The sequence below is a fragment of the Brienomyrus brachyistius genome, chromosome 4 (genome assembly GCF_023856365.1).
Source record: "Brienomyrus brachyistius isolate T26 chromosome 4, BBRACH_0.4, whole genome shotgun sequence".
Classification (NCBI taxonomy): domain Eukaryota; kingdom Metazoa; phylum Chordata; class Actinopteri; order Osteoglossiformes; family Mormyridae; genus Brienomyrus; species Brienomyrus brachyistius.
Window position 1 is genome coordinate 6,315,230 of NC_064536.1, and position 26,079 is coordinate 6,341,308.

Consider the following 26,079-nt stretch of genomic DNA (forward strand, 5'->3'; position numbering starts at 1 on the left):
GCGGCATGTGCTACCTTCGTGGCCGCTATGGTGTCCTCGAGTTTCTTCAGCCTCTCCTGGGTGGCAGAGCTGGTGTGGGCCTTCTCCAGCTTTTCCTTCAGGCTCGTAAGCTCTTCATCCATGCCCTCCAGGTCGCTCAGCAAGGTCTGGACACAGCTGTCACACTCTGAAGGACAACATCAAAGCTCGGGTTTGACTGTCCAATCTCATCTCAACCATATTCAAATATTTCATCCATCCATCTTCTAACCATTTATCCAGCACAGGATTGAGTTAGTTCTCAAATATACCCAGGTGGAAGATGATGGGTGTTTACATGGCTGTTTTATAGCAGATCAGAGACAGGCATAGAAGATTTCCGACATTCCGCAGGGAGAGATGCATCAAACGTGACACTCACCCTGACACTGCCCCTGATCCATGCCGGTGTCTTTCGGCTCCAAGCTGTTATTGCACACTGCAGAGTGATGACATTTCAGGAAGAAGTTACAGCAAACGGGTGTGAATCATTTAGTGGCTGCTGACTGACCAGCTTCTTCAGGAGAGGAGCGGGGCTGGAGGCCGGAAGTTTCTGAGACACTTACCACCGGTCCTGGGGTCACAGCCTCCGGTGTTGCCGTTGCAATTACAAGGCTGGCAGCTGCCCTCCAGAGCCATAGGGTCGCCGTAGTAACCGGGGGCACACCTGTAGGATCACTCAGAGTTACCCTCAAACCCTACAGACTTCCGGGCCAACTGAGCATTTTCCCTGGTCCAGGAGCATGAATCTAGTGTCCACTGAAGAGAGCTGTCCTCATCTTCCCAGGGAACGTACAATTCGGCTGGAATTACTGAACCCAATCTAAAGTCTCGAACTGAGGTACCAACCTTTGGCATCTGTCTCCACTGTAGCCCTGTTTACAGATGCACTGGAACCTTCCATCAACCTCCCCGCAGCCAGTTGCGAAACTAGAAAGATACACGTTCAGGCTCAGTTAACGCTCACACTCCGCTGAGCAGTAAAGACAAGTTTGGTCAGAGCAGAGCTGGCTACTGTTACGGTTTGTACTGATTATAAGACATTTCCGTCTCGATGTGGTTGTGTTGGCCAGTGCCATACTGACCTGTTGGTTGGCGCCGTGAATGGACACGGGCAGATGTGGCAGGTTCCACGGGTGGCATCGCCATAGTAACCATCCTGGCAGCGCTCACAGCGGTCCCCAGCGGTGTTGTGCTGACAATTCTGTTTGCACATGGAGTAGGGAAATACTGTTTAGTCCTTCACGTCTTCACCATAATCACATGACACAGTTCCCATAATCCCCTGGGCCACAAGGCTGTGTGCAGTCCCTGTGTGCAAATAGGAGATTTATGAGTTGTATGAGAAACTGCGTGTGGGTATGGAGATCTAGCAGGGTTTTTTTTTGGGGGGGGGGGGGGGCACTCTAGTTTCAGAAGCAGACACCTGGGCTGGATACCGAAACCATGCGAGGAATTGAAAGAGAACAGAAGATGATAACATTGTCAGCCCATCCATATATACTTGACCGTTCTAGATGGTTCCAGTCACACCTGTCATTGAGTCAGTCTAGACTCTGACTCATGCTGACTCCAGGTCAGGAAAGCAGACAGTTTATACAATGACTGCTGAATTAGCTGGACATTAGTGCCTGTAGCTATATTCAAAGCTGCTCCTGGATCTTATATTCTTCAAGAAGGACATTTATTCACTTTAAAGAACAAATTAATTAGCTCATTCAAATCAAAATGCGAGATACTATGCTAACGTTCCGTCTACTTACCCTTCTAAAGCCAATTTTAGCTTTGACTTCTGCTAGATACTGGCAGAGATTCAACAACACAATCATACAATTGTTTTTTTTTTCCTGAATGAATTTCTGTCAGTGCTGTGGCAGTGCGGAACGTGGATCAGACTCCAGACAGAAAAGTTTCACTCACCAGACAGCGGCCAGTCGCCTCCTCGCACTCGTTGGAGCGTCCGTTACACACGCAGGGCACGCACCTCCCCAGGTAGGGGCCACTCCTCTCTCGGTAGTACCCTTGTGCACACCTCTAGAAGGAAGGGGGGGGGGGGCACAGTGTCATCATAATAACACAGAATCAGTGCAGTCACATAACCACATGGCACACGACAGGAAGATCTCAACATCAGTCCCACAATGCTCTGGGGCAGGGTCTGGTGAGGTACATAACACTTTAATCTGCTTCGCTGACGTCACTACACGTCCTACAGTTGTCATAATTACAGATGCTACTGGAAAACCTGCCATCTAACCACTAAAGGGACTTACTACATGAGTAACCATCAGAATATCTGGATGTTCTCCTGGTTCTGGTAAAGTTCCTCCCTCAAGGATACTCTAACCCTTAAGTTGAGTGACTTGGCATCAGAGACCTTTTATGAATCTTCAGAACAAAGATGGGCGTTGGAAGATTCGAGTGTTTCTTGCTGAAAAACCACAAGAGTAAAGCCCGAAATCTTCAATTTTATACCACCTACACCCCTGGCTAGACAAAGCGAGCTCTGTTTGAGCCAAACGACGCTAAACCTGGCGAAAGCTCAAAGGCGCCCAGCCTCTATTTGATCAATGAGCGAGGCCGTGAGTGTATCTCGAGAACGTCGTCGGCTACTTAACCTGAAAACCAGCCAAGCCTCCATTCAGTCCGATCAGAGAGTACCAATCAGGTCTAAGTTTTACCTGGTCCACCACGGTGCTGCCTCGGTCGATGCCTGTTGGGAGGAGGAGACTCTGTCCTGCATTATCGCGAGTCTGGGGGATACGAACTCTCTGCGACTCCGGGTCGTTAAATGATGGATACCGCACTTGCTGTCCTTCCTGGTTATTAAGTGATGGATACTGGATCCTCTGCGTCTCCTGGCCAGTAACCGATGGATATCGAACCCATTGCGCTCCTTGGTCATGCAGCAATGGACGTTGAAGTCCACCTGTTCCCTGGGTCTGATCCCTCAGGAACGGTCTGCTGCCAGCCAAGCAGAGACCCAACAGGGCGCACCAGACTGCCAGCCTCCTCATGTTTCCGATTCAGCGAGTCTCACGCGTTCCTCTGCCTCTTCACGTTTTGTTTCCGACTAAACAACCTGCCCTCTTAAAGCCCCACAGAGCAGAAACTCCGCCCTCTTCCCAGTCTTCATACCTGAGTCAGGAGTACTGCGCCAACATGCCAGTTGCGCTCGAGACGGCAGGGAACAAACAAAAAAAAAAAAAAACACAGCAACATTACCGCAGCGTAGCCAAGTACATCCTGACGCACTGCACGGGTGTGTCTGCTTTCCACACATTCAGGCGTTTCCAGACAGTGGTGCAAGAACGCACACCTGAATCACTCCTGTTCAAACAGTGGACGGCAGGCAAGCGTTCGATGCTGAGCAACACGATCACTGCGGCCACACCCTGGGCCTCGCCATGTGTGTCATCAGCCTCTCGTTTTTACAGAGCCGCAGGCTACACATTATGTACAGTACTTCCTCAGTACACACCCTAATAAAAAGGGTAAGTGCTTTAATATGGATACTGACAAAATAATGCTTGCTGGTTTTTTGGTTCTGACTGAACCATCCCTTCTCAAAGTTAATGCTGCCATGAGAGCTGAGCCCTTGGGACTATGGCTGATTGGTCTAGGCCAGTCATTCCCAATCCAGTCCACGGGGAACCCCCGGATATTCTGCATTTTTTTCTCCATCCCAGCTCCAAGCACAACTGAACGAAACAATCAAGAACAAACCAAACAATCAAAAGATTGATCCAAACAATCAAGAACGAAACAAATTATCAAGAGCTGGGAGGGAGCAAAAATGTATATTCTCTGGGGGCTATGAAAACATTTGTGTAAGCCCTACACTGTGCCTGTAAAAACTTTATTTTTATTTTCAATTCATCGCTGACCTTTGAGAGCTTTCAAAGACACCATCCTACCAGCTTTACAAAGAGTGAAACATCCAGAGGTTCAGAGTCCAAGGGTTTAACGACATAAAATAATCTGGAATACTGGACATGCAGAACTGCTTAGAACCAAAAACGGAACAAGACTGGGGTGGAGGATCGTGTTTTGACGATGCTGGCGTTACCTGGCAGCGGTGACTGATCAGTCTTAATACAAACTCTCCTCCAGGCAGCATATTACAGTATGAGTCAGTGTCATACCAACAGTAAAGTACCAACCCGCAATTACTAAACGTTGTCTACCACTGTGAACACGCTATTTTATGTTTTATTTGCTCAAGTAGAAATCTTGACACCAACCGTCCCAGGACAGCCTTAAGTTGCTGCCCCTAAGGCTATACATTCTTCTGCCGATTCCCCCACAGTTTCTGCACTTAATTCCAGTGATTAAAGGATTGTAAGTTTGAGAAGCATGAGAAAAAAGGTGAAGAAGGAATGTCTGCTCATGCATTTGGGCCTGAAGCAAACCTGTTCACCTGTGACATATGAATGAACATTTGGGCTACGGTTCCAAAATAAAATAAGTAATATGCATCCCAAGACAAGCAAGACTGACTCAGCTTCAGGAGATTTGCTTCTTTAATCTGCCGTAAACTTGCCTTTTCCCGTAAGTCTTTGATCCGACATAAAATGGGTTTGATGTATGTATTTCAGTTGTTCAGTTATTTCAATTTCCATATGAAAATCACAGTAAAATTTCACCATCCCCTTCCCTCCCACACTGTGAAATCTCACCCCCCCCCTTCCCCACTCACCTGGCAGGAGTCTCCGCGGTACTCTGGGGGGCAGGCACATGCCTCCACGTTGCTGGCCGCCCCCCCGCTCCCGGTGGAGCTGGCCTCTTCCAAGCCCACGTGACCCAGGGTCAGCCGTTGGCTCTGGGAGAAAAAGAGCCCCCGTATGTGCAGGGAGTCCAGGCCGGCGAGGACCGTCATCAGCTCCTCCCGGGACACGGGGCTGCCCGATCTGGCATGACGGAAGTGTTCCTGGGCAAAACACCTGGGGTCAGACACTGGTATGCATCAACGGAACGGACGTGGGGATTTCCCAGTAACTTCTGATGTCATTTCCTCTGAGGGAATCTGTACTGAACTGCTCCACGTACGAGATGGACATTTCAGTTTCCAGAGAAAACCTCTTTGCACATTCAAACCCAGGGGTGCAGGACTTACCTCCAGCAGCTGGACCCGTCCCTGGTACAGCCGGTCCGGAGAGGGCTGCTGGGGGTCTAGGTGGACCAGGCTCATCTGTTGTCCCTGTTTGGCCCAGGGGAAGAGGGATTACGGTTGGACTGCGGTGCTCCAATAAGAGTGGGGATGGCAGGAAGAACAAGGACTTACGCTCAGCCGGACATCGGGCTTCCTGTCCAGCCGCACCATGCCCTCACTGGGAATCCCAAACGACTTCATCTGGTACGTCAGGAAGCCCCCGTAAGAAGAAACCTGCCAGGAAAACCATACCTGTAAATAACCTGAGCTCACAGACTGCTGAGTAGGTCACTGCACTATGCAGAATATCCAAACCCCATGACGACACGGGGAGAACATGCAAACTCCGCACACATGGATCCCCGGCAGACCCTCGAACCCAGGGCCCGGAGGTGTGAGGCAACAGTGTTAAGCACTGCGCCTCCCCTGTCAGGTGTTCTGCAGGTTTCAACATGTTAAATTTAAGACTCTTCAAGACCTTTTTAAGACCCTTATGAATGCAATTTAAGACCAATTTCATATCCATACAGGCAAAAAAGTAAAAAGGATATGAAGCAGCATCAGAGTCCCATGGTTACTTGTAAAGTAAATTAATTTATTCACATTCACCATGAACTTAATTATTTTTTGTGAGTAGACATGAGCTTACACACCATATCGCGACACACCGGCTGAGGGTGTTCTGATAAGTTCTGACCAGGCTACACAATATGCAGTTAATGGTTATCAGGTATTGGATATTGATTCCATGTTGGTTTCATTTTGTAGTTTTGTTACAGTGTGATCAATACAAAATATTCCCAAAAACACATTTAAAAGTGAGACTTAAGTTATTACAAAAAATACAGTAGACTCCCCATATCCGTGGGCAATATGTTGCAAGACTTACTTCGGATGGCTGAAGCTGTGGATAACTGTGAACCATCCATATATAACATGATTACTGTGGATGGCTGAAGCTGCGATAACTGTGAACCATCCACAAACCCCACATACTGTATATCGTGATTTTCCGGTACATACATACGGTAAAGTTAAGTAACAAATTGTGCACAGTAAAACATACAGTAATACTAATGCACACCGTACATTATACAGCACTCTAAAGTACTGCATGAATGAATGGGATTCTGACATTTTACCCTAATTCCCAAAAGGCGATATAGCAATGAAAAAATATCATGTATCAAAGGATGACGGAGCAATGAAAAAGCAGGCTACAGGTACATGTTTTACAGTGACAAATATTGTTTCACATACCTGTACAGGAGAAAAAAATTGTTAAAAACTATTTTAGGTTTTTGTGGGTGTTCACTGGCATATGGGCTGTAGTTGCTTGGCACGCAGTTTGAAACTTATTAACTATTTCTGGAATTTTTAAACTTCGTTTTTTTTACCACAGTAAACGCTATATAAATGATGCTGGGGTCACTGAAACCACAGATGCAGACTTTTTAAGGACCCATGGAAAATCCTGCCTCATCTATTTTTTGCCTCAATTTTTTTTATTGCCTCAGAAAAACCCAAATTTTGGTCCTGCATGACAGGCACCATGGGCTCAGTTTTAAAGTGTTTTAGAACTTAGCGCCTACCCTGTCACCCAGGTAAGACGGTGGCGCCACCCAGTGGAGGCCGTGGATTACTGCAGGCAGCTCCTGCACGTCAGCCACCACCGTGTTGCTAGATGGATTGAACACCGAGGGGACCTCCTCCCGATCATCCGTCTCGAGCCTCCAGTCCCGCATGTCCACAAACTGCGGGTAATGGTTAGAACACGCTGTGAGTACTACCTCACGGGGAGCGTGGCGGAGGGGGGCTGCTGTGTAAAGTCCCGGTCTCACCTTCCCCCTGCGCTTGTCCGAGCTCCGGCACCGCTCTGTGACTCCAAAGCAGAAGCAGCTGAGGCAGCCAACTGGGTTGGTCTCATCGAAGTGGAAGGAACCCAGGCGACAGGAATCACAGGCGCTGCCCTCTGTGTTTTTCTTTGGGGGAATGAGGGGAAGCTCGTCAGTGATAAGCAAAGACTCATCTCTCACTGCTTCCAACCTCGGCCTCTGAGGGACACAGGGTCTGTGGGTTTCAATTCAGCCTTAAATTTGGTTCCCTACAGACTTGAGTTAAGCAGAAACATACTGGCTTATGCCCAAAAAAACAGACTCTGATGGGATTGCTATCCATGCTCAGAACATGGTGAGTGAGGTCACTTCCTGCCTGAGCAGGAAATTGAGCAGCAACATGAGCCCAGACCCTGTCACCTTCATGGACAGGGGGGGGATACCAAGAAGGCCGCCCCAGGTCACCTTGCAGAGGCAGCGGCCGGTCTCAGGGTGACAGACGTCTGGCAGAACCCCCCCGGGGTGGCAGCTACAGGCATTGCATTCTGGGAAGCCGTAGAAGCCCGGCGCACAACGATCACACTGCCTCCCCGTGATCCTGGGCTTGCACCTGCAGCAGCCAAAGACAGGGAGCTCATTAATGTTCCTCAGATGAAGATGTCGATAACCACCAGCTGGGCAATGATGAATAAATAAAGCTAGCCATGATATGACAGAAGCTGGCAGCTGGGCTAGGGTTAAGATACCAGCAGATAATTACGATAATTAAGGCAGTACTCATTCAGAACATGCTTAATACATATATATTTTTTACTAAAATTGCAGGCCAATACGGAATGTTTAAAATCAATAAGGCAGCCTTCCCGCCCCCACAAACAGCCCTGGGCGGGACTCACGGACACTGCCCCGAGATGCGGTTGCAGTCAGTCCCCGAGCTGACGCTGACGCCGCTGGGGGAGCAGTCGCAGCCCTCGCAGCCCAGCAGGGGGTGGTAGCTGAATGTGTGGCTCTCGCAGGTGTCGCAGGCCGGCCGCACCGTGTGCGGGGGACAAATGCACTGGCCGGTCAACTCGTTGCACAGGCGTCGGCCGCACTGACAGGCTGTGGGGCAGATCGATCAACAACAGGTTCCTGACAAGATCCCGCTTACTCGAAATGACTGTGAAACACACGGTTGATGAAGCCCCTCCCACTCCTTTCATAGCCCCTCCTACTGACAGAAATACAACATTCCACAAATATGCTACAGAAGCAGCCCAACTACTTCAAACTCAAACAACTTATATAGTCCCCCCCAAACATAAAAAAGTTGCCTGTTAAGACTAAGTCCCACTCTAGTTTCAATATGGTTGAATGTTAATAAAATTCTTGATGCATTCTGTTATGCCCCTCCCACTCCCATCTCATTATCCATATTCACAGTCATATTGTAACTGTATATTATAGTATTTACACTTGCTCTGGATATTGTTCATTGTATCCTTACACACTGCTGTTTTGTTTTTTGTTTTCTTTTTACACTACTTGAGAGACAACATCTACCGGAATCAAATTCCTTGTATGTGCTTGCACATACTTGGCCAATAAACACGATTCTGATTCTGATTCTGATGCTGATTCTGATTATGGTCATGGCCCCTCCCACTTCCCGTTCTTTATGATCACCCCATCATAAGAGTCTAGCACTTCAGTGTCATGGGTGATGTCAGGCTCTTGGGAATGGCTGGGATTTCTTGTGTAGAATGGAAGTAACATGACATTTCTGGCCTGACAGTGACAGTCGGATGCGGCGAAGGGTGGCGAAGGCTCACGTTTGCAGTACGGAAAGCCGTAGAAGCCTGTGGCGCAGCGCGTGCACTCCCGGCCGATGACGTGCAGCCTGCAGGGGCACTGCCCCCCCACAGGCTCGCAGGTGTGGCTGGTGGAGCCCGTCCGGTGACAGGCACAGGGCAGGGCGCCGTCGTTGCCGAAGAGCGCAAGGGAACGGGCCGATTCACGACAGAACCGTGAGGCAGAGTTGGGGCTTTGGGAGGAGGTTGGCGCAGAAATTCCAGTTAGAGAGCAGCCATGCTAAGAAGTAGCATTGCGCAGCATGAAATTATAAAAATCACAATAATCTCCATCACTGACCACCAGAGGGCACTGCAATATTTTATTTTCTTGTAAGGCCAGTTTTCACCAGAGCAAATCGTCAGTTTCAAATAAACATTGTTGTGTTTTCTGTGCAGATCCTTCACACTGCATACAATCCACCTTTCTTGTCTAAAAAACTAAGCTGTGATTTTTTTTTTATGCTGAGTGGAGGTTAAAAACATACTTGATGTAGAAACTGTTGGTCCCACATTGGTTTATGAAGACCGATGACTTATCCATTGGCTTCTCCTTCATGAGGCTGGGTGAATAGGCATCGTCGGGGACCACCAGGATGTAATCCTGAAGCAGAAGGAAACAGCCTGTCCTTACCGTACGTTTCCTGTTATTATTGTGTTTTCTGCTGAAGAAGCGGAACATAAGGCTTCTGCTGCGTGCAGAGATACCATCTTCTGTGACAGCTAAAGGTCATTATTATCATAAACAAGGGTTAGTCATCATGGCTTTTGTGCTCTCATCTCGAGTGAATCACTGCGCCTGTATTCCATGTCTAACGGTTTGAAGTTCACCGTGCTTATTAAGATATTGCGGGTGTGGGGGGGCTGACCAGGGTAAGGGTCTTCCCCAGGGGCACTCTGAGGGTGACTGTCAGCTCCGGGCGGGGGACATCCAGGGAGATGCTCTGCTCAGCGAACACCTGGACCCGGCAGCCCGAGATGTGGGGGCAAAACGTGGCATTGAAGGTACCTGAAGGATGTTTGGGAGGGGGAATCAGCACATACAGCCGCAGTCCTATCAGCCCAATCATGATTTGATAATCCCCATTTTAAATACTCTACCAATACTGAAACCATCGCACCCCCCCCCAGCTATATCAGCTCACCAGTCCAGGGCCTCCCTCCGTCCACCAGAACTGCGACAGGGAAGGAAGGATGCTCCGGCTGCAGGTAGTGGACCACGAATGTGTAACGGCCGGGAGTCATAAGTCTGGAGTGGAAGCTGATCTCCGTCTGCAAGCAGAAGGTGTCGAAGGAACAATGATGTTTAAAAATACAAATAAATAAATAGCTAGCGAGTAGATCGGGAAGATCTAGCTGGTTAGCACGACATGCTTCTTCAGCATCTCCTAAATACGGAGCTCGTTCATTTAAAAAATTAGTATCAGTGACCGTTTGTCAGGGGAGCCACGCAAATCCATGATTTGAGTAGCGGTCACCACTGCCGCTGCCATTGTCATGGTCGATGACAAAAGGGGTCGCGTTCAGAATCATGCATTCAACAAGACAGTCTGCCAACATACCTGGGGGGACTTCAGCAGCACCCCTTCTCGACGGCTGCCAAGATGTGGGATGGGCCTCCCCACGATGGGCGGGGATGACCCAGGCGGGATGGACAGCTGGCCCTCGCGGACAGCATCCAGGACCAGGGCTGAGGACGGGATGTCAAACTGGGATGGGACGCAGAACGGGCTGCACAGGTCGAAGAGAGAAAATACGCATATTAGCACCATGCACCCCCCACCCCCCCCAATCCTCCTGTGCTATATAACGTGACTCATTAGGGGTTGGGGGCTAAAACGGGTCAGTGGTCCAAACCTGTAAAGCTTAAAGCGGCATCTACGCTCCTACTCTGCTTTAGCTACTTATCTGGCGCTCTGATCAAACCAGGGAAGCACAGTGCCTTGACACGGCCACTCCTTGTATGGCGAACTGAGTGTGCATATGAGGATCTCTACAGATCATCCTCTCCTTCAGATCTGTCGGGAGTGGTTTAATACACGAGGAGAAGTTGTCATGTTGTATTTTACGCTGTTTTCATCTAACTAAATCCTGCCTTGAAGAGTTTATCGACATTCCTGTCGGGAATGTTAGCATTTAACTTCCCTGTGCATATTTGGCTCACACCGCCATCATTCCCTGCAGGCTAACTGAACCGTGGACGTTATAAGCAAGCTACAAACAAGAGGCTCTCTATCGAGCATGTCGCTAGTCAACCTTCCTGCTTTGTATCCGACTGATCTGCGTGTTCGGATTTGGCTCCCGAATACTAACTACGCCTGGTTCCTGTTTACAAACCTCTCAGCTCGCGCCAACACCTCAGATTTGGCCCAATCACCCAGAAAACAGCATTCAGCACCAGGATGAGCTCTGCATGTACACAGCCTGGTAGCTCTGCCACGAGCGCAAGAGTTCGAAGCAGGACTTCGGAACAGGAAACCCTTTTTTGAGAACAATAACTCAGCTCTGATATTGTACAACACTTTCTATTTGTGTGTGGAGGGTGGATTTTTGGCAGATAAACTGTTCTGTTTGAGGCATTACCTTAGCAGGGCGTTACATTAACATTTATTTCATTTAGCAGACACTTTTATCCAAAATGACATACACATGGAGCAAATAGAACATTACAAACATATGTGCTGTCAAGGAGTTGACGAGGTACAAGTGTGGCCAGGCTGAGCTCCCAGTGAAAGCCCAGGCACATGTGTAAGCAGGATTGGAGCAGGAGCTATACAGTATCTTCCAATAAAGCATGAACCTAATAAGACAGCTATTCAAATCAGGAGAAAATGCAACAACAACAGCATTCCAGGAACATGAAGAGGTATTAAGGGTAGTAGAGGTATTCCTGGATCACGGGATCATGGATCCACCCAGGCTGAGGCTGTCTACATGAGCTAATACCCATTGTTTCTCTTTTGTTGACATCACTGAGCAAATAATCGAGCCCAAGAGGCACGTTACAACATTACAAAACCATCTTTAAATCACGGCCATACTGCACATAGTCGGGGCACTGTGGAGACCGAATGTCTCCTTTCACCTTTGCGCCAGATCTGCCCCTTTCCCCCATTCACAGCCACACATACTCAACTTTCCATCAGCCTTCATAGCATATCGTACAAACTGAGGCCGCGACGGAGGGTCCAGAGGCCACTTCACCAGCTCGGAATTCATACATCGATAAGTATTTCCTGAGGGGGGATATTTCTAAAAAGTACATTATTATCACCTGGTAGAGTAGCTGTCCAGTGTGAAGTGGCCATGGACGGACACACAGAGCTCCTTCGGGTCCACGTACTCCATGGAGAAGTTCTCCTTGGGGATGGCGTACACCTTGTGCTGGGATACAGACAGACGCATCTGAGATGCGAACATCCAGACCTGGTCTTGCACGGTCCAGTTAGGGTTCCACTCACCAGGAGCACAGAGGTCTCGTGAGTCTCCAAGATGATCTCTGTCCTGTGGGCCAGCTGGAGAAGGGCCACACGGTTGCTCTGGTCCAAGGCCACGCTTCGGCAGAGAAAGCTGAGGGGGAAGAACCGGTCATTGGACAGATAGCCAGTCATCAGATGTGTCATGCACCGATGTTGGAAACACAGGACATACAAAAATAGACAGATACTGAGATATAAACGCAATCGTGAATTTAGGCAGCATGCACCAGCAGACACAGACCTGTACGCGCAGCTGTAGATGTTGACCCTGGCCTGGGCTGGGGCCTGCGTCTGCCCGCCGACAAAGAGGTTCACATTCCGCATCTCCTCCGCCTCATTGGCATACTCCAGGACCAGTGCATACTGGCCCGGCTCGGACACACGGAGCATCAGCCGCAGCTGTGTCTGGAAGTGGTCACGAGATCAGATCATGCAGAGAACTCCAAGGCAATCCACAGTGCAGATAAATTCCAAGTCATTCAGTCAACACCTCAAAGGATCATGACCTTTGAGTGGTGTCGAGGTGTTATACCAAATACTGACAAACACTGTGTGTCAGTGCATGTACTGACCTGTTGCCCGCTGAAAGAAGCCATCTCCGGGTGCTGGGCAGTTGGCCGCCGAACGTGGCCCTGCCTGGCCCTCTGATCATTGGAGTAGAGCACCCCCACAGAGGCTAATGCCATGGGGAAGCCATCCATGGGTATGTGCTTGTACAGCAGGCAGCTACAGGGGGGGACAGGAAAAGCATGGTCAGGAACAACACAAATCGCTAATCCTCTAGATTTACGGGCATGAGAGCGATAGACAGGGAAGCGGGACTCACTTCCTATCTGTGTTGTCTGCAGTGGTCAAATAGGTGCATGGCTCGGTTACCCTCTCCTGCAAGATGGGGGCCTCATAGTAACTGCTGGGCAGCAGCACCAGATAGTCCTATAAGACAAAGGACAGAAGAAAGACATGGGAAAGGCATGTCACATCAGATCATGCCTCAGTTATACATCAGTGGCTTAAATGAACTCCTCTGCACTTCATAAGACATATTTTGTGTACTTAGCTTCCAGCTGCATATTTTTATCCATTTTCCATAAAATAGCCTCTTGACATTTCAAATCAAATTTTGACAAAACGAATAGATGATTGTATAAGCTCCCCACCCCATCGGTCACCCCCTTCCCCTCTCCGTCTCAACCAATCACTCACCAGGAGGACACCCTGGGCCCGAATGCGAATAATCCACTTCCCAGGGGTTAACGGGAATGGCTCCGGGTAGCTGCCACCCGGAACAGTAAGGAAAGAAGGGTGAGAACTGGGGGGGAACGTCACCTCCTTACTATGTCCTTGCCCTGTATTGGAGGATCCCAAAAAAAAAACAGCAAAAGATATTTTATAGTCCTTGGTGAGCATTAGCCAGCAGGTGATGTGAAGCAAGACAAAGACCTGAAAGTATCTGGGAATAGGGTCCTAGAATGGGGCCTTGATGTACCCCTAACTACATATGCTGCATTTTGTACCCTCTGGGGTCGAGTGCATCGTATTTTTCGCGTATATTTCAGTTTATATCTCGCTGAAATCTTTATGTAGAAACATGAAAAAAGCGCTGACTTAATCTGTAATCTGTCTTCTTTTCAAAACGTCCATTGTCAGAAGTATTAAAGTTTTTTAAATTAGGTTAAACTGGCAAAAAAGTAAACCATGTCACCTTTCTTTGTTTTACCTGCATGGGGGGCGTGTAGTGCCGCCCTCACCTGAAAATCGCTGTTCGCATTCTAAATAGTCGCTTTACCGCGTATTCAAATCACATTCGCATGATAATTTGATGAACAATGCAACGGTGAAACGTGATTCATATACATCCCCATCAGCGCCATAAAAGGGGGGGGGGTGTGTTCAGGTGTGAATGGCTCATGCATACACGTGAAAGTTGCTACATATCCAATGATAGGAGCCCAGAAATAGTGACATGAGTTTGGTTTTTCATATTTATTTATCCAACTGAATGTTGCAACTGCACCATTTAGTCATCTTCATGTAGCCCAGACTTTGGTGATCAGATATCTGGGATCAAAACAAACTTCCACCATTGCTTACTATGTACTTTTATAATGTTTCTGCAAGTGTTCCAAACTGCATGTCAAATTACAAACTTCACATAAATCTGACATATTTACAAAGTATACTAAGATTAAGATGAGTTTAATGCCAAAACAAATATATAAGAAAGAATTTATTTGCCATGAATTAAATTTATGATATTGAATGAAATGTGTGACCATGTCCCAGTCAGTGAAAGTGTGCCCCCTACCCCTAGACCTCAGAGGGTTAAACATATAAATATCAAAAACTAAAATGAATGATCATTTGTCCCAAATGAAGCTTGGGAATGTGATCCATTAAGCACATAGTCACTTATAAACCAATGACCAAACAAAAAAAAAAGATATTTTGTTAGTTATCATTGATGAACATTAGTTAAAAATTAAGTTTCCAAGGAGAACCTTGATTCAGCTAGAGAACTGTCAGTCGTTCACTGGCCATGAGGGTCTAAGGCTATAGAAGAGGAACTTCAACATGAAGAGAATATGAGTTGTTAGATCATAGTTAAGTCTGGCTCATCCACTGCTGATGCAAGGGCCTCACCTTCCCCAGCCCTCACATGGTGAGCCAGAACATGGCCAACCACATTAGAGGCTCCTGGATTAACAAAGCGAAGAATGACCCGGAACAGCAGGGGCCCGGTTTCAGCCACGTGCACGGTCACTCGGACATCCATCTAGAAAAGGGGGAGTGAATAACGTCTGACTGGACAAAGGGTTCAGCCCAAGGTGGGGATGGGGTACAGAGGGGTAGGACAGCTAAATGCCCCAGAGCAGCTCAACACAACACCAGACAATTATTTCATTACATAGCTTAACCGCTAGGGGGTATACCTGACATGGTCCCCAAATAACTGACCCCTAAAGAGTATTTTCTCTAAATGGAAATGGGGCGGGGTCTAAATTTTGGAGTATTACTGTCCTACCTGAGCGGCAGACATTGTGGCATACCCCCGCCAACTGAATCCTGGGAACTCGCTGGCATCATAGCCAAAACGCACAGGTCTGCCATGAGGGGTGCTGCCGTCCTCCAGCTCGTACCTCAGGTGGTGCAGGTCTGGGATGTAAAAGTTGGTCTTGGGCCTTTACCAAGCATAAGTAGAAGAGGGTTACTCAACAGACCCGAAGGTGGCTGACATCTCATATAGAAGTGCAGGTAGTCTGGTTACTCTCATATCTGGTAAACTTCCTTAAGAAGATCCAAGTAGGCTCACTGTTCGACTGTAAGATGAACCGCGTTAGAAAAACCCTAAAACCACCACAACAGATTCAAGACTCTCCAACTGCCCCTGTTTATGTACAGCTGTGTTGTGGCCGGCTACTTGGCCGGACCTTTAACACATAAAACCTGGGAGAGCCAACAAGTGAAACAGAAACCCATGGGAACACAGGGAAAGGGGGGTGTGAGGGGGGGCAAGAGTCCATCGATAGGCCCTTACTGAGTGCAGGCAAGACCCTCCACGTGTTTCCGGCACCGACACTGACCGGACTGCTCATCGCAGCCGCTCCCTTGTGCTCCACCCACATCACACTGGCAGCCTGTAGAGGAAGGGAGTGTGTTTGATTTTACTCAATAAGGTCTCAGAGCAGTGGCCTGGCGGGGTGCTACACACCACTGTGTCGCTAACAGCTAGACAAAGCCCACCTTGACAGCCAAAGTAGTTCCTCCTCTGCAGCAGGTAATAGCCGTCCGTGCAGGTGCCACAGGCGTGGCTGCAGGTATTGGGCTTGCAGTGACATTCACCAGTTTGCTGGAAAGACAAATACTGCACTCGTTGCTGTGGAAATTTTTAAACATGTTACCAAGATTTATGGCTAATTACATGCAAAATGTTTAGATTCCACAAGGGGCATTTTAGTAGCAAAATAAAATCCTAAACAGTCTTAAATATAAAATCCGAGAGATGAATCAACACCGGCAGTGTGGAATTTAACACTCCGTCGGTGTTGATTTTATTGTGAAAGCAGGGGAAACACCCACCTGATTACACTCACCCACGCCACTCAAAGTGCCCTTTACCTCACACTGGCACTCTGGAGAGACATGCCCAAGAGGGGGTGGGAGACAGGCATGGAAACAAGAAAGAGGGATGAGGGTGGAGTAGGGAAAGAGCGAGACAGCTATGAATAGGCACTGATTACAGGAGCTGCACTCTATTCATGGGTGAGAAACATCACATAGCAGCTACCATTTACAGGCCTGGAGATCTAAAGCAAAACCTCCAAAATGCTCAGTCAGTCTTCAGCCACCAGAAAATACATGCATTCTTGAAATATTAGCAGCCCCCCACTCCCCCCCCCCCCACACCTAATTCCACCGATTGCTCCGCTGTGATAACATTCTTCCTAAAACACCCAAGAACATCAGACGGATTTCGAATAAAGTCAAGCTTGTCCAAGGTGAGCCGGTAACTTCCGTAAAAAGGTCTTCATTAATACTATCTGGGTGAGCCAACGTTTTCTATCAGGTGAAGTTCTGCTGAAGCCAGACTTTCTGTTCTACCATGCACTCCGTCTGAAAACATGTGGCCAGCCTTCCACTCTTAGCAGATGTCGTGTTTACACCGCGTGTTTGATTCATCTGCTGAGGCTGGATGGATTAAACACAGAGCCGCAGCGACCCGAGGTGTAAGCAGCCAAGAAAGCTAACTGGGATATTCTGGTTCCACTTCAACCTTGTTTGTCACTTATCTGGCCCAGATTCGAAAGGCTTTCTGAACAGGGAAAGGCAGTTCAAAAGATCATTCCTTTGAAGGCCGGTGAAAAGCAAATAATAATAGTGTTGTTTGGGTTTTTTGTTCCCAATTCTTAAGTCTTAAATAACACCAGTTCTCAGGACTGTATAGAATAGTTTTGTGTATGACACTGAGGCTACATGTACTGCTCTTTCATGTTTAACGTTTTTTAAACTGTAGACTAAATCTAGTCTTTGCGATCCTTGCATTTATCCTTGCACAGTTCAGCGGTCGAGGTCAATGCGTGCCTGCAAAGCTCGCGTTCCCGCCATAGGTTCTAAGGAGACCGGTTTCTATGGCGACGGTCGCTGACGGACTCACCAGTGCAGCCGCGGCGGTTCTCTGCAGCCAGGTTCCAGTACAGTGGTTTGCATCTGTCACAGAGGCGTCCCTCCACTGCAGGCAGACATTGGCAGGTGCCCTGCGTGAAAACGTGAACCGGTAATGACAGGCAGCTCTGATGCAATGGGGCGGGTTTGGCTAAGAGAATGTCCCTCAGAAGCCTTTCATCACAGCAGACATGTCAAAACAGCTACAATCACTATAGTTCTGACCGGATTTCCATTCAAGGGAGGAAGTCTCTTATCCCGTTCTTGGAATCTGCCCGATCCTGTGCCCGTGAACAGGAATCCTGCCCTCCTCATACACGTGAATGGAAATGTAGTGGACTGCACACACACAACGAATGCATCATCTCCACAGCTACACTGTGACCTTCATACCATGAATGGGCCCACGGCGTTGCTGTCAGACCCCAGCGGGTTGCACGGGCTGACTGGACCTACAACCAGAATCAGAATCAGAAAGATATTGGCCAGGTATGTCAGTATAACATACAACATGCAAGACAACTCAAGACAACGGATTTGTTTTTTTTTTACACATACTTTCAACAATAGACTGTCTATCTAGTCAGAAGCAGCACGACATGGAGTAAAGGGTGAATGAATGAATGAATGAATAATCTGAGGATATAAGTAGAATAAAAGTGGTGATGCTAGGACGACTTATGGTGTGTTCAGTATGAAATAGCTTGTATTTCTGGAAATACCTTTCAAGGAGCAGTTTATAAAAGCAGGGAAATGAACATTTTCAAAATGAAAATGACCCACAGATGGTTCGTGATGAATGTGTGTTAAAGGGCCAGAAATTACTGCCTACAGATAAAAGCTACAGAATGGCAGGCAGCCCCATTAAAGTGAAGAAAGTCAGGCAGTATAATTTCCTGTGTAAATGATAAATGCCATTATTGATGAATGGAATTCTGGGTAATAACAAACCCTGGCTAACACCAGGCCTGGTGATCCTCTCCATCCAACTGTGATTGTGAATCTGCACGTAAATCCACATAAAGACCCCCTGACTCGTTCCAGAGAATCCCATACCCCATGGCAGGGGGTATTAAGTGTGGTGGGGGGTGGCGTACCTCCACAGTGGGGGAATGTGAGCTCCGGCGCAGCACACCGGTCACAATACCGCCCCGAAATGCCGGGGCGACAGACGCACTGCCCGGTGTCCTGGTCACATGATGATTCATAGGTGCCGACGTGGGAACACTGGCAAGCTGGCGGGGGGGGGGGGGGGGGGGTGGCAAGGAGAGCAGGAATATGATAGATGGGTGCACAGATCATGTGACCAAACACTGTGACATCATCAAAAAAAAACTGAGCGTCTCACTGAACATTCTGTTATAGTGAAGCTGGCCGCAGTGGGCAGCCAAGCCCTCACAGCTGCATGCTGGGAATGTCAGAGGGGGTCCTAACGATGCCATGCTTAGTCGTCCTATTGTCATACCATATGATAATCAATTGGCAATTCAAATTTTGGTAAGTTTTAAAGAAATATAACATAATATTTGAAAAGCACAGTTTCCTCAGCGGTTTCCTTGCGAAGTGAAGTCTGACAGCAGAGATCTATGATGAAGACTGACAGGTGATTGGCCCACCTGTGATCTCTCGCTTTTATAACGCCTGTCACTAACTCTCTACCAGAGGGGATTCTTCTCTAAGGAATTTTTACGGCATGTTTTCTTGTGCAGAAACCCCTGTGATATTTTCCTCCCGCCGATACTCCAGCCAAAGGTTTCCAGTGTCTCCCTCTATATCCCTTTATAACCAGCTGCCAGTTAAAAGACAGACCAATCGTTTCGTTGTATGATTTGAGGGTGACTCAGTTAGCCTTGAGCACCCAGTGAGAGTCCCACGCTAGGGCTGCCTTGACTCTGACTCAGCATTTTCTGAGCCTGTTTTTCCTCCGGCACTGCAACCCTGGATGCAGGCCTCCTTCCAGAAGGCTCCAGAAGACACAGCTGTTGCTTAACCGGTGGCTCCTTAACATGATCTCCACATTCTGTGCAGTTAGGGCCGGTCGAAACCCATGTCCTACCCTAGGAGGCCTAACTACATGTCACTCAGTGGGTTGAGCAGCACTGTGTGCGGGGGGGGGGGGGGGGGGGGGCTGGGAGTGGGCGGGGCATGCCGACTCACCTGCACAGCGTGGGAAGGAATGGTAGCCGGGGCGACAGCGATCGCACCGGGGGTCCCTCCGTTTCGGGACGGCACAGGCACCGGCCGGACAAGTCACACACCCCCCGGAGGGTCCCACTGGGCTCGCACGGACAGCCTGAGCCCACAGACAGACAGAGAGCCTGGTCATTATACGCATATTTGTTAATTCATCAAAATGACATTTTTATTTTGCACAGCAGCACAGCTGAATGCTTGAATGGGGATTCAATCAGAGGATTCAAAGGTACAACAGCAGGACTGCTTTGGAGGGTCTGAACCAGCCTGCAGCCCCTTTATGACTTTTAAATAACCTGGTAAAGGTTGAGGACTAGTTATCATTTGCACTGATAATGCAGACACCGTCACGTTAACGGCGCCCGGAACAAAAGGCCCAAACCCGCAACCCTGCAGCTGTGAGCCAGTCACGCAGTATAAGGGGCAATTACAGCTCCCCCTTAAGGCGGTTATGGGTATTGCAGCACGAGACGGCAGTGTCTGTTAATAGCGGAAAAGTGCAGAGCAGGAGACAAGTGACACATCCCCTCCCCATTCCGAGGCAGTGCGGACGACACGCCACACTCCACTGGAATCCTGTCAGGTCGGTAACAGAGTGCTCATTCTCACTGGACTGGCTCTCCTTACTGGCCGCTTTGTCTGGTCTGCCCCTAACTCCAAACTGGCAAAGAAACTGCAACGGTTATAAATGAAATTCTTTTTCGGTCAAGTTGCATCTCCGCTGGAAGAATGTGCCGGATTGTTCATCTGCATTCCGGGACAAACAGTGAAAATAAACATCTGCAGTTCCATAGCTCCAGGGCAAAGTTTTATATCCTGTTAAGAAGGATCTAACTTTCAGTTTCTTGGGGGGATTTGCAGTGAAATCCCCCTCCCCCTCCATCTTAAATCAGACACAAACCTCCAAGGAAAGGCATGAGGTCGCCTGTTACCTCACACGCCGGGGCAGCCCACCCAGGTATGCAGGGGCATGGCTTTGCAGGCTTTAGAATACATTTAAATTTTTGCCTAAATGACACTTGAAACTGCGTCGAACACACCCCCATCTGGATGCCGTCTCTGCCTGGGGCCCATCCAGTGGACCTCAAATTCAGCAGTCTCCGATTACCATGGCAACACCTCGGGCTGACTGATGACCAGCGCTGAACAGTTAAATAGTAGACCACTCACCCACTGCTAACTATACATACTCACCTATCTATGTTTAGCATAGTGTTAGCATGGTGGCTATCTTTAACCCATAAATACTCTTCTGACTTCTAACATAGATTAACTCTGCAATGCCTGTGTCAAGAGTGACAGTGTGTAAGAATGAAGCAGGCGGCACCGAGGTCGTGGAGACCCCCTACCTTGACAGTAGGGATAGCCGAAGTGCCCTGAAATGCAGCGATCACACAACCGGCCCCCGAATCCCGGCCGACACCTGCAGTCCCCTGTCTGTCCGTCGCAGACGGGGCCGGCGGCCCCCGGGCTCTGGCACCTGCAAGCTGTGGGGGTGGGGTTGGGGGGGGGGGCACACCAGACCACAGACACTTCGCTTAGCGAACATCCTCACAAAACCTGACCCTCCCCCACCCCCCCGATCTGAGGGTGGAACGGGGCCATGTTACACCCTATACACCCTAAGATTAGCAGCCTTGTAAGCTAATTACCATGAACTGTCTAGAGATAAACACGCAAACATATAAAATAACTGCATATGAGGAATACTAGTCAACATATGTGTTACAAATAAACATGCTTGTTGCTATTTAACACATACATGTGACTGTGATCTGATCTGTTGTGAAAGTGACCTAAATCAGTACCCTAAAGTCTAAATCATAAATATAAAATATATCAATATTTACATTTAAACCAAACAAATTAGCAAGGTTAGTCTGAACAGAAAACCCCTATTGATAATTCAAGTAAAAGACTGGTTTTGTTATCATACTTTTTGCTTAGAAAATCCCTATTCGTAATACAAAATGAACTCTTTCATTATTGTATTTCTTGCTCACTCAGAACGAATCCATTATCCAGTTCAAAGAATGAAAATCTCTGTTGTTTTACTGTGTAATAAAACACTTGATGATCTCACTGATCTGGAAACAGAGATACAGAATGGCAATGTTTGTGTGGATGATGTCAGACGGCAGAGCTCCGGAACGCCAGAACCGGAATGGCTTCCTGTTTGGGACTCTGGCATGGCTGAGAAGCAGATTGATTCTGAGGGAAACCAGACATGGCAGAAACAGAGCTTTTTGTGGGCCGCTTTCACGGGTAGAACCTCAGCGGTCCCAGTCCAGTTCGATGGGCAACTGAACCGTGGCTGGGGCGTCATTCGGAACATGTCGGGGGGGCAATCTCCACACTTACGCTGGCAGCTGGGTGATCCAAAGAACCCGGCCGGGCAGCCAGTTGTGTCTGAGGGTGGATTATAAACATTACAGAGTGATTAGAGCTCTCTCCATGGCACAGTTCTGTCCTTCAGTTTGATTGGACCGCACAGAGCCAAGGCGCCATGGTCTTCTACATTTTGATTGGACCACACAGAAGCAAGGCACCGTGCTCTCCTTCAATTTGATTACACCACATAAACCAAGGCACTGACAGCAGCTGATCCTTGACTTGGGTTACAGCCACACACAGACACACTCCGGACTCGAATAACCGTCACCCAAAACCAGTATCCCCCACAAAGTTGTTAATCACTCTCTGCATCCCATTTAATGCCATTTCTATAATAGTCGGGTGATGACAATGCTTCATTTACTGCTTCAAATCTTTAGTCATTAGAACCAAAGCCCAACCGGCACTGCGGCCTCTCACAGCCCCTTCACACCCAATCGCGGCGATCCCTCTGTGCCGGGCTACCAAAGCGCTCTACGGGGTCAAGTGGTGCGTTTCACCGACGGCAAACTCACCGATAATATGGCCGGCGGGAGTTTTCGTGGTGGTGGCGTACCCTAGTGGAAGAGGAAAGGGCCTTTTTAAAAAGTATTTTGATGAGGCGAAAGGGAAACCTACTCAAACGGAGGGAAAACACCAAGCGAGAGGACACGCCGTATGCAGAGAGTCCCCGGATCCCATATTCTGATAGTCACAGCCAAGCAGATCTGTGACGATCGTGATGAGATTGCGGCGCACGTTTCCTGCGCTCTCCTGAGATAAGCCTGTGCACGGAGTGCCGGCAAGTGCGTGCATCACGCCAAAGGATTTGTTTTGAATACGCAGGGCTTAGCGGCTGAGTGCTCCACACCTGGACAAACCTGCCGGTGATTAGAGCATATTACCGGGGGTTTGACAAGATGTTGTAACCCCCTGCAGACACCCTGACTCCATGGCGCTGTAACAGGACTGACCGAGAGCCAATGAGAGCCAAGAGAGCCAATGAGAGCCAATGAGAGCCAAGAGAGCCAATGAGAGCCAAGGCAAACAGGGAAAATGTGCTATAATAGGGTACCTCTGCTAAAGATGGCGCTTTGCAAATGGCATGTCTGTTGAATTTAAAGTTCAGCAGATACTTCAGTCCAAACCAGCACATACATTTTTTGAGAAAGCAGGGTCAGCTAGTCCCGGGTGCAAGTGCTCTGTTGAGACTGGGATTTGAACTGGCGACCTTCCGATTACAGCACAGCACTCTAATTTGCTGGATCACACACCAACTCATGGCAAAATGGAGATACATCCATAGTCAGTAAAACAATATTTCATTTACTTGTGTAATTTTGATTGAATACTTCACACGTTGTGTTTCTTGTTATGTTGTCCAGTGATGCAAGTTTGCAGCATAGATGAAATGCTTCTTTTAAATACAGAAAACATGCAATGTAGCTGTAGGTCTGTTCTCCTCTGAAAGGCTGGTGTACCACGCTCACATAACTCCTGCAGGCTGATGACAACTGAAAACACACCGTAGATCAGACACATCCCGGTTTCGAGTGGAATTCTAACTGTACAGCATCCTTCAGTCACCAGTTGGGGGCGTGATGGGCGAGGACCCATTACAACATAGCTGGGAGGTGCCAAAATACACTAATCTGAGTGACAAACTCAAGCCTGTGAAAAAAACATAATTGCCCCATTGAGGATTGAGGATGACTTTCGCATGTCAGGAGAGGTGGGGGGGGGGGGGGGGGGGAGGGGCCGCGAAAAGTCAAAAGAATTCATCTGCGGCCCAGAGAAAACACTGGCATGTGCATGGAGAGAATTCTGGAATGTTCTCAATTGTGGAATGGAGTAGATCTTCACCCGTGACTCGACATGGACACGGAAATCACGAGAATGGCTGAGGGGTGTAAGTGGATTCTGGGCCTAGAGATCCTGCCTTGCAGATGTGAGAGCAGGAGAGAAACACAGGACTGTGCATTCAAGCCTGTCTCAACAGAGTGAAAACTCATGCACCTGGTCAGTGGTGGCTTAATGGTTAGGGAAGCGTGCCTGTATTTGAAAGTTTGCAGGTTCGAATCCCCGACCAGCAAGGCACCGCTGAGGTACCCTGAGCAAGCACTGCTCCCTGGACGCTGAATTAGCTGCCCTCTGCTATGTCACATTGTCACATATGGGTTAAATGCAGAGAACACATTTCATTATTGTGCACTGTGGTGTGTCAATGACAACTAATCACAAAATTCTTTAGAACTTCTCGCCAGTAGGGGGATATGCTCTAAAGACAGGGTTCTTCCTCCATCCTACCATCTCACTGCTCCCAAAGTGTGGCGGCTACAACAAGCTAGGGCAAGCCTGCTGAGTTCATTTTCACTTATATCACTCAGTTATTCATCCATTCATTCATTCATTCATTCATCCATCCCATTTTGTGTCAGGACCGTGGCGTTTCAGAGTCTAACTCGAGACGCACAAGTCCTGCAGTCAGACGGGTGTCAGAGAACTGCAAGGACTCGCTCTGTCAGGAAATAGCTCGCTAAATATGGGGTAGTATCACATAACTCCCAAGGCTGTGACAATACATGTTTCCAATTCGCTTAAAAATTCTTCTCCCTGCCCCCTCGGATACCCGACGACCCAGTCTGCATCTCGTCCAAAAATGAAACGATGAGGCGCCCCCTACTGGAGGTACTCACAGAGGCATCGGGGGTAACCATGGTAACCATCTGCACAGCGCTCACAGGTGTTGCCGCTGAAGTTCGGCTTACAGACGCAGCGTCCTGACGTGTCCTCGCAGCCGGTGGTGGTCCGTGGGTCACAAGGGCATGCTGCATGCGCAGACACACACACACACACACACACACACACACACACAAATACAACACAAATCAGCAATCTGTAACAACAGATCCTCAGTTAATCTCTTTAATTATGTATGAATTTCCAAGGCCCCTCTTGCTGAGCCAGCCTTAACAGTAATTAATTATGCGTTTCTCATTTGCATACATAACGAGGGGGCGTGTCACATCCTTCTAAGGAAGCTTCACTCCCCCACCATGCTAGCCCAGCTTCATTAGCGTCATGCTTCATTTTGCCATTTTGGAAACCGAGGCCCTATTCCACATGGAGCAGGCTGCCTCTTGTCAAGTGCATTACATACCACCGGAGGCTGCATGTTGCGGCAATATTGCCGTGCCTTCTATTACCATGGAAACCAGCTTCTGGGAGGTGGCTAATAAGGGAAATGACTCTTGCTAACAGCTAAAAGTTTTCAAAGCGAGCTTGTTAACTGGAAGTGCCCTTCTCCTTCAAAGTGAGACCCATCAGAGGGGCACTAACTAGCGTCTGTCTAATCGCTGGCTACACCAAGAGATTAGCGGCTGCTCCGCAGTGTCACATGACTTCATTTTCCGCCCTTTGATTGGTGAGCTCCTACAAATCCCTGGAATGTGATTCATTTCTCATAAGTTAAATGAGGCAGGAAGAACGGGATAGAAATCAAACTTTCTTCAGTTGGGGCAGGTCGTAAACTGAAGGGGGGGCTTACGTCTGCATCCGCTGGGGGACTCCCTGGGTACGCCGTAAGGCCTGTAGTAGCCCTCCGCACAGCGCTCGCAGTTCACGCCCGCCGTGTTGTGCTGTCAACAGAAATGCCTTAAATGGACTGTCACTCCCTCTTCCATCCCGCCGTCACTCTCATGCAAAGCCTCTGTGATCCAATCAGGTTACAAGGAATCCGAGGCCTGCAGGTGCAGTTACCGCTGTCTGGGAAACTCTGCAGTCCTTTAAATGCGGCTCAGAGATTTAGTGAGCATGAGGCTTTAAATAAAGTCTTCCCATAACGCGGGAAACAGTAACCGAAACAGTAAGTGCGTATTTTAAGGTGTGTATTAAATTTAGGCAGCTGGAAGAAGCGTTAATTCCATCTACAGGCCAACAGGATCCGGCAAGAGCGCTTCTATCCTGCGAAGGCTGTGGGCCGGGCCAGCTGTGGAACAGGGCGTTCCCTCCTGCAGTGGGGTGGGGGCCTGTCGGGGCCT

At 48.5% G+C, this 26,079-nt stretch overlaps 1 protein-coding gene across 1 annotated transcript in view; it reads right to left on the minus strand.

Moving 5' to 3' along the window:
* LOC125739779 (laminin subunit alpha-3-like) overlaps nucleotides 1-26,079 on the minus strand; it is a 58,167-nt gene that overhangs the window by 13,804 nt on the left and 18,284 nt on the right. The window contains 39 exon segments of the mRNA XM_049010232.1: nucleotides 15-166; nucleotides 401-457; nucleotides 585-685; nucleotides 868-948; nucleotides 1,104-1,222; nucleotides 1,939-2,052; nucleotides 4,718-4,948; nucleotides 5,135-5,218; nucleotides 5,303-5,404; nucleotides 6,763-6,924; nucleotides 7,012-7,152; nucleotides 7,471-7,615; nucleotides 7,902-8,106; nucleotides 8,817-9,028; nucleotides 9,323-9,438; nucleotides 9,704-9,843; nucleotides 9,980-10,106; nucleotides 10,397-10,565; nucleotides 12,109-12,218; nucleotides 12,296-12,404; nucleotides 12,555-12,718; nucleotides 12,886-13,039; nucleotides 13,140-13,246; nucleotides 13,517-13,659; nucleotides 14,954-15,086; nucleotides 15,336-15,492; nucleotides 15,849-15,948; nucleotides 16,055-16,160; nucleotides 16,391-16,443; nucleotides 17,466-17,565; nucleotides 17,867-17,925; nucleotides 18,571-18,700; nucleotides 18,702-18,708; nucleotides 19,631-19,766; nucleotides 21,016-21,153; nucleotides 22,028-22,075; nucleotides 22,576-22,617; nucleotides 24,736-24,867; nucleotides 25,587-25,677. Of these exon segments, the coding sequence (XP_048866189.1) occupies nucleotides 15-166; nucleotides 401-457; nucleotides 585-685; nucleotides 868-948; nucleotides 1,104-1,222; nucleotides 1,939-2,052; nucleotides 4,718-4,948; nucleotides 5,135-5,218; nucleotides 5,303-5,404; nucleotides 6,763-6,924; nucleotides 7,012-7,152; nucleotides 7,471-7,615; nucleotides 7,902-8,106; nucleotides 8,817-9,028; nucleotides 9,323-9,438; nucleotides 9,704-9,843; nucleotides 9,980-10,106; nucleotides 10,397-10,565; nucleotides 12,109-12,218; nucleotides 12,296-12,404; nucleotides 12,555-12,718; nucleotides 12,886-13,039; nucleotides 13,140-13,246; nucleotides 13,517-13,659; nucleotides 14,954-15,086; nucleotides 15,336-15,492; nucleotides 15,849-15,948; nucleotides 16,055-16,160; nucleotides 16,391-16,443; nucleotides 17,466-17,565; nucleotides 17,867-17,925; nucleotides 18,571-18,700; nucleotides 18,702-18,708; nucleotides 19,631-19,766; nucleotides 21,016-21,153; nucleotides 22,028-22,075; nucleotides 22,576-22,617; nucleotides 24,736-24,867; nucleotides 25,587-25,677 (4,677 nt within the window).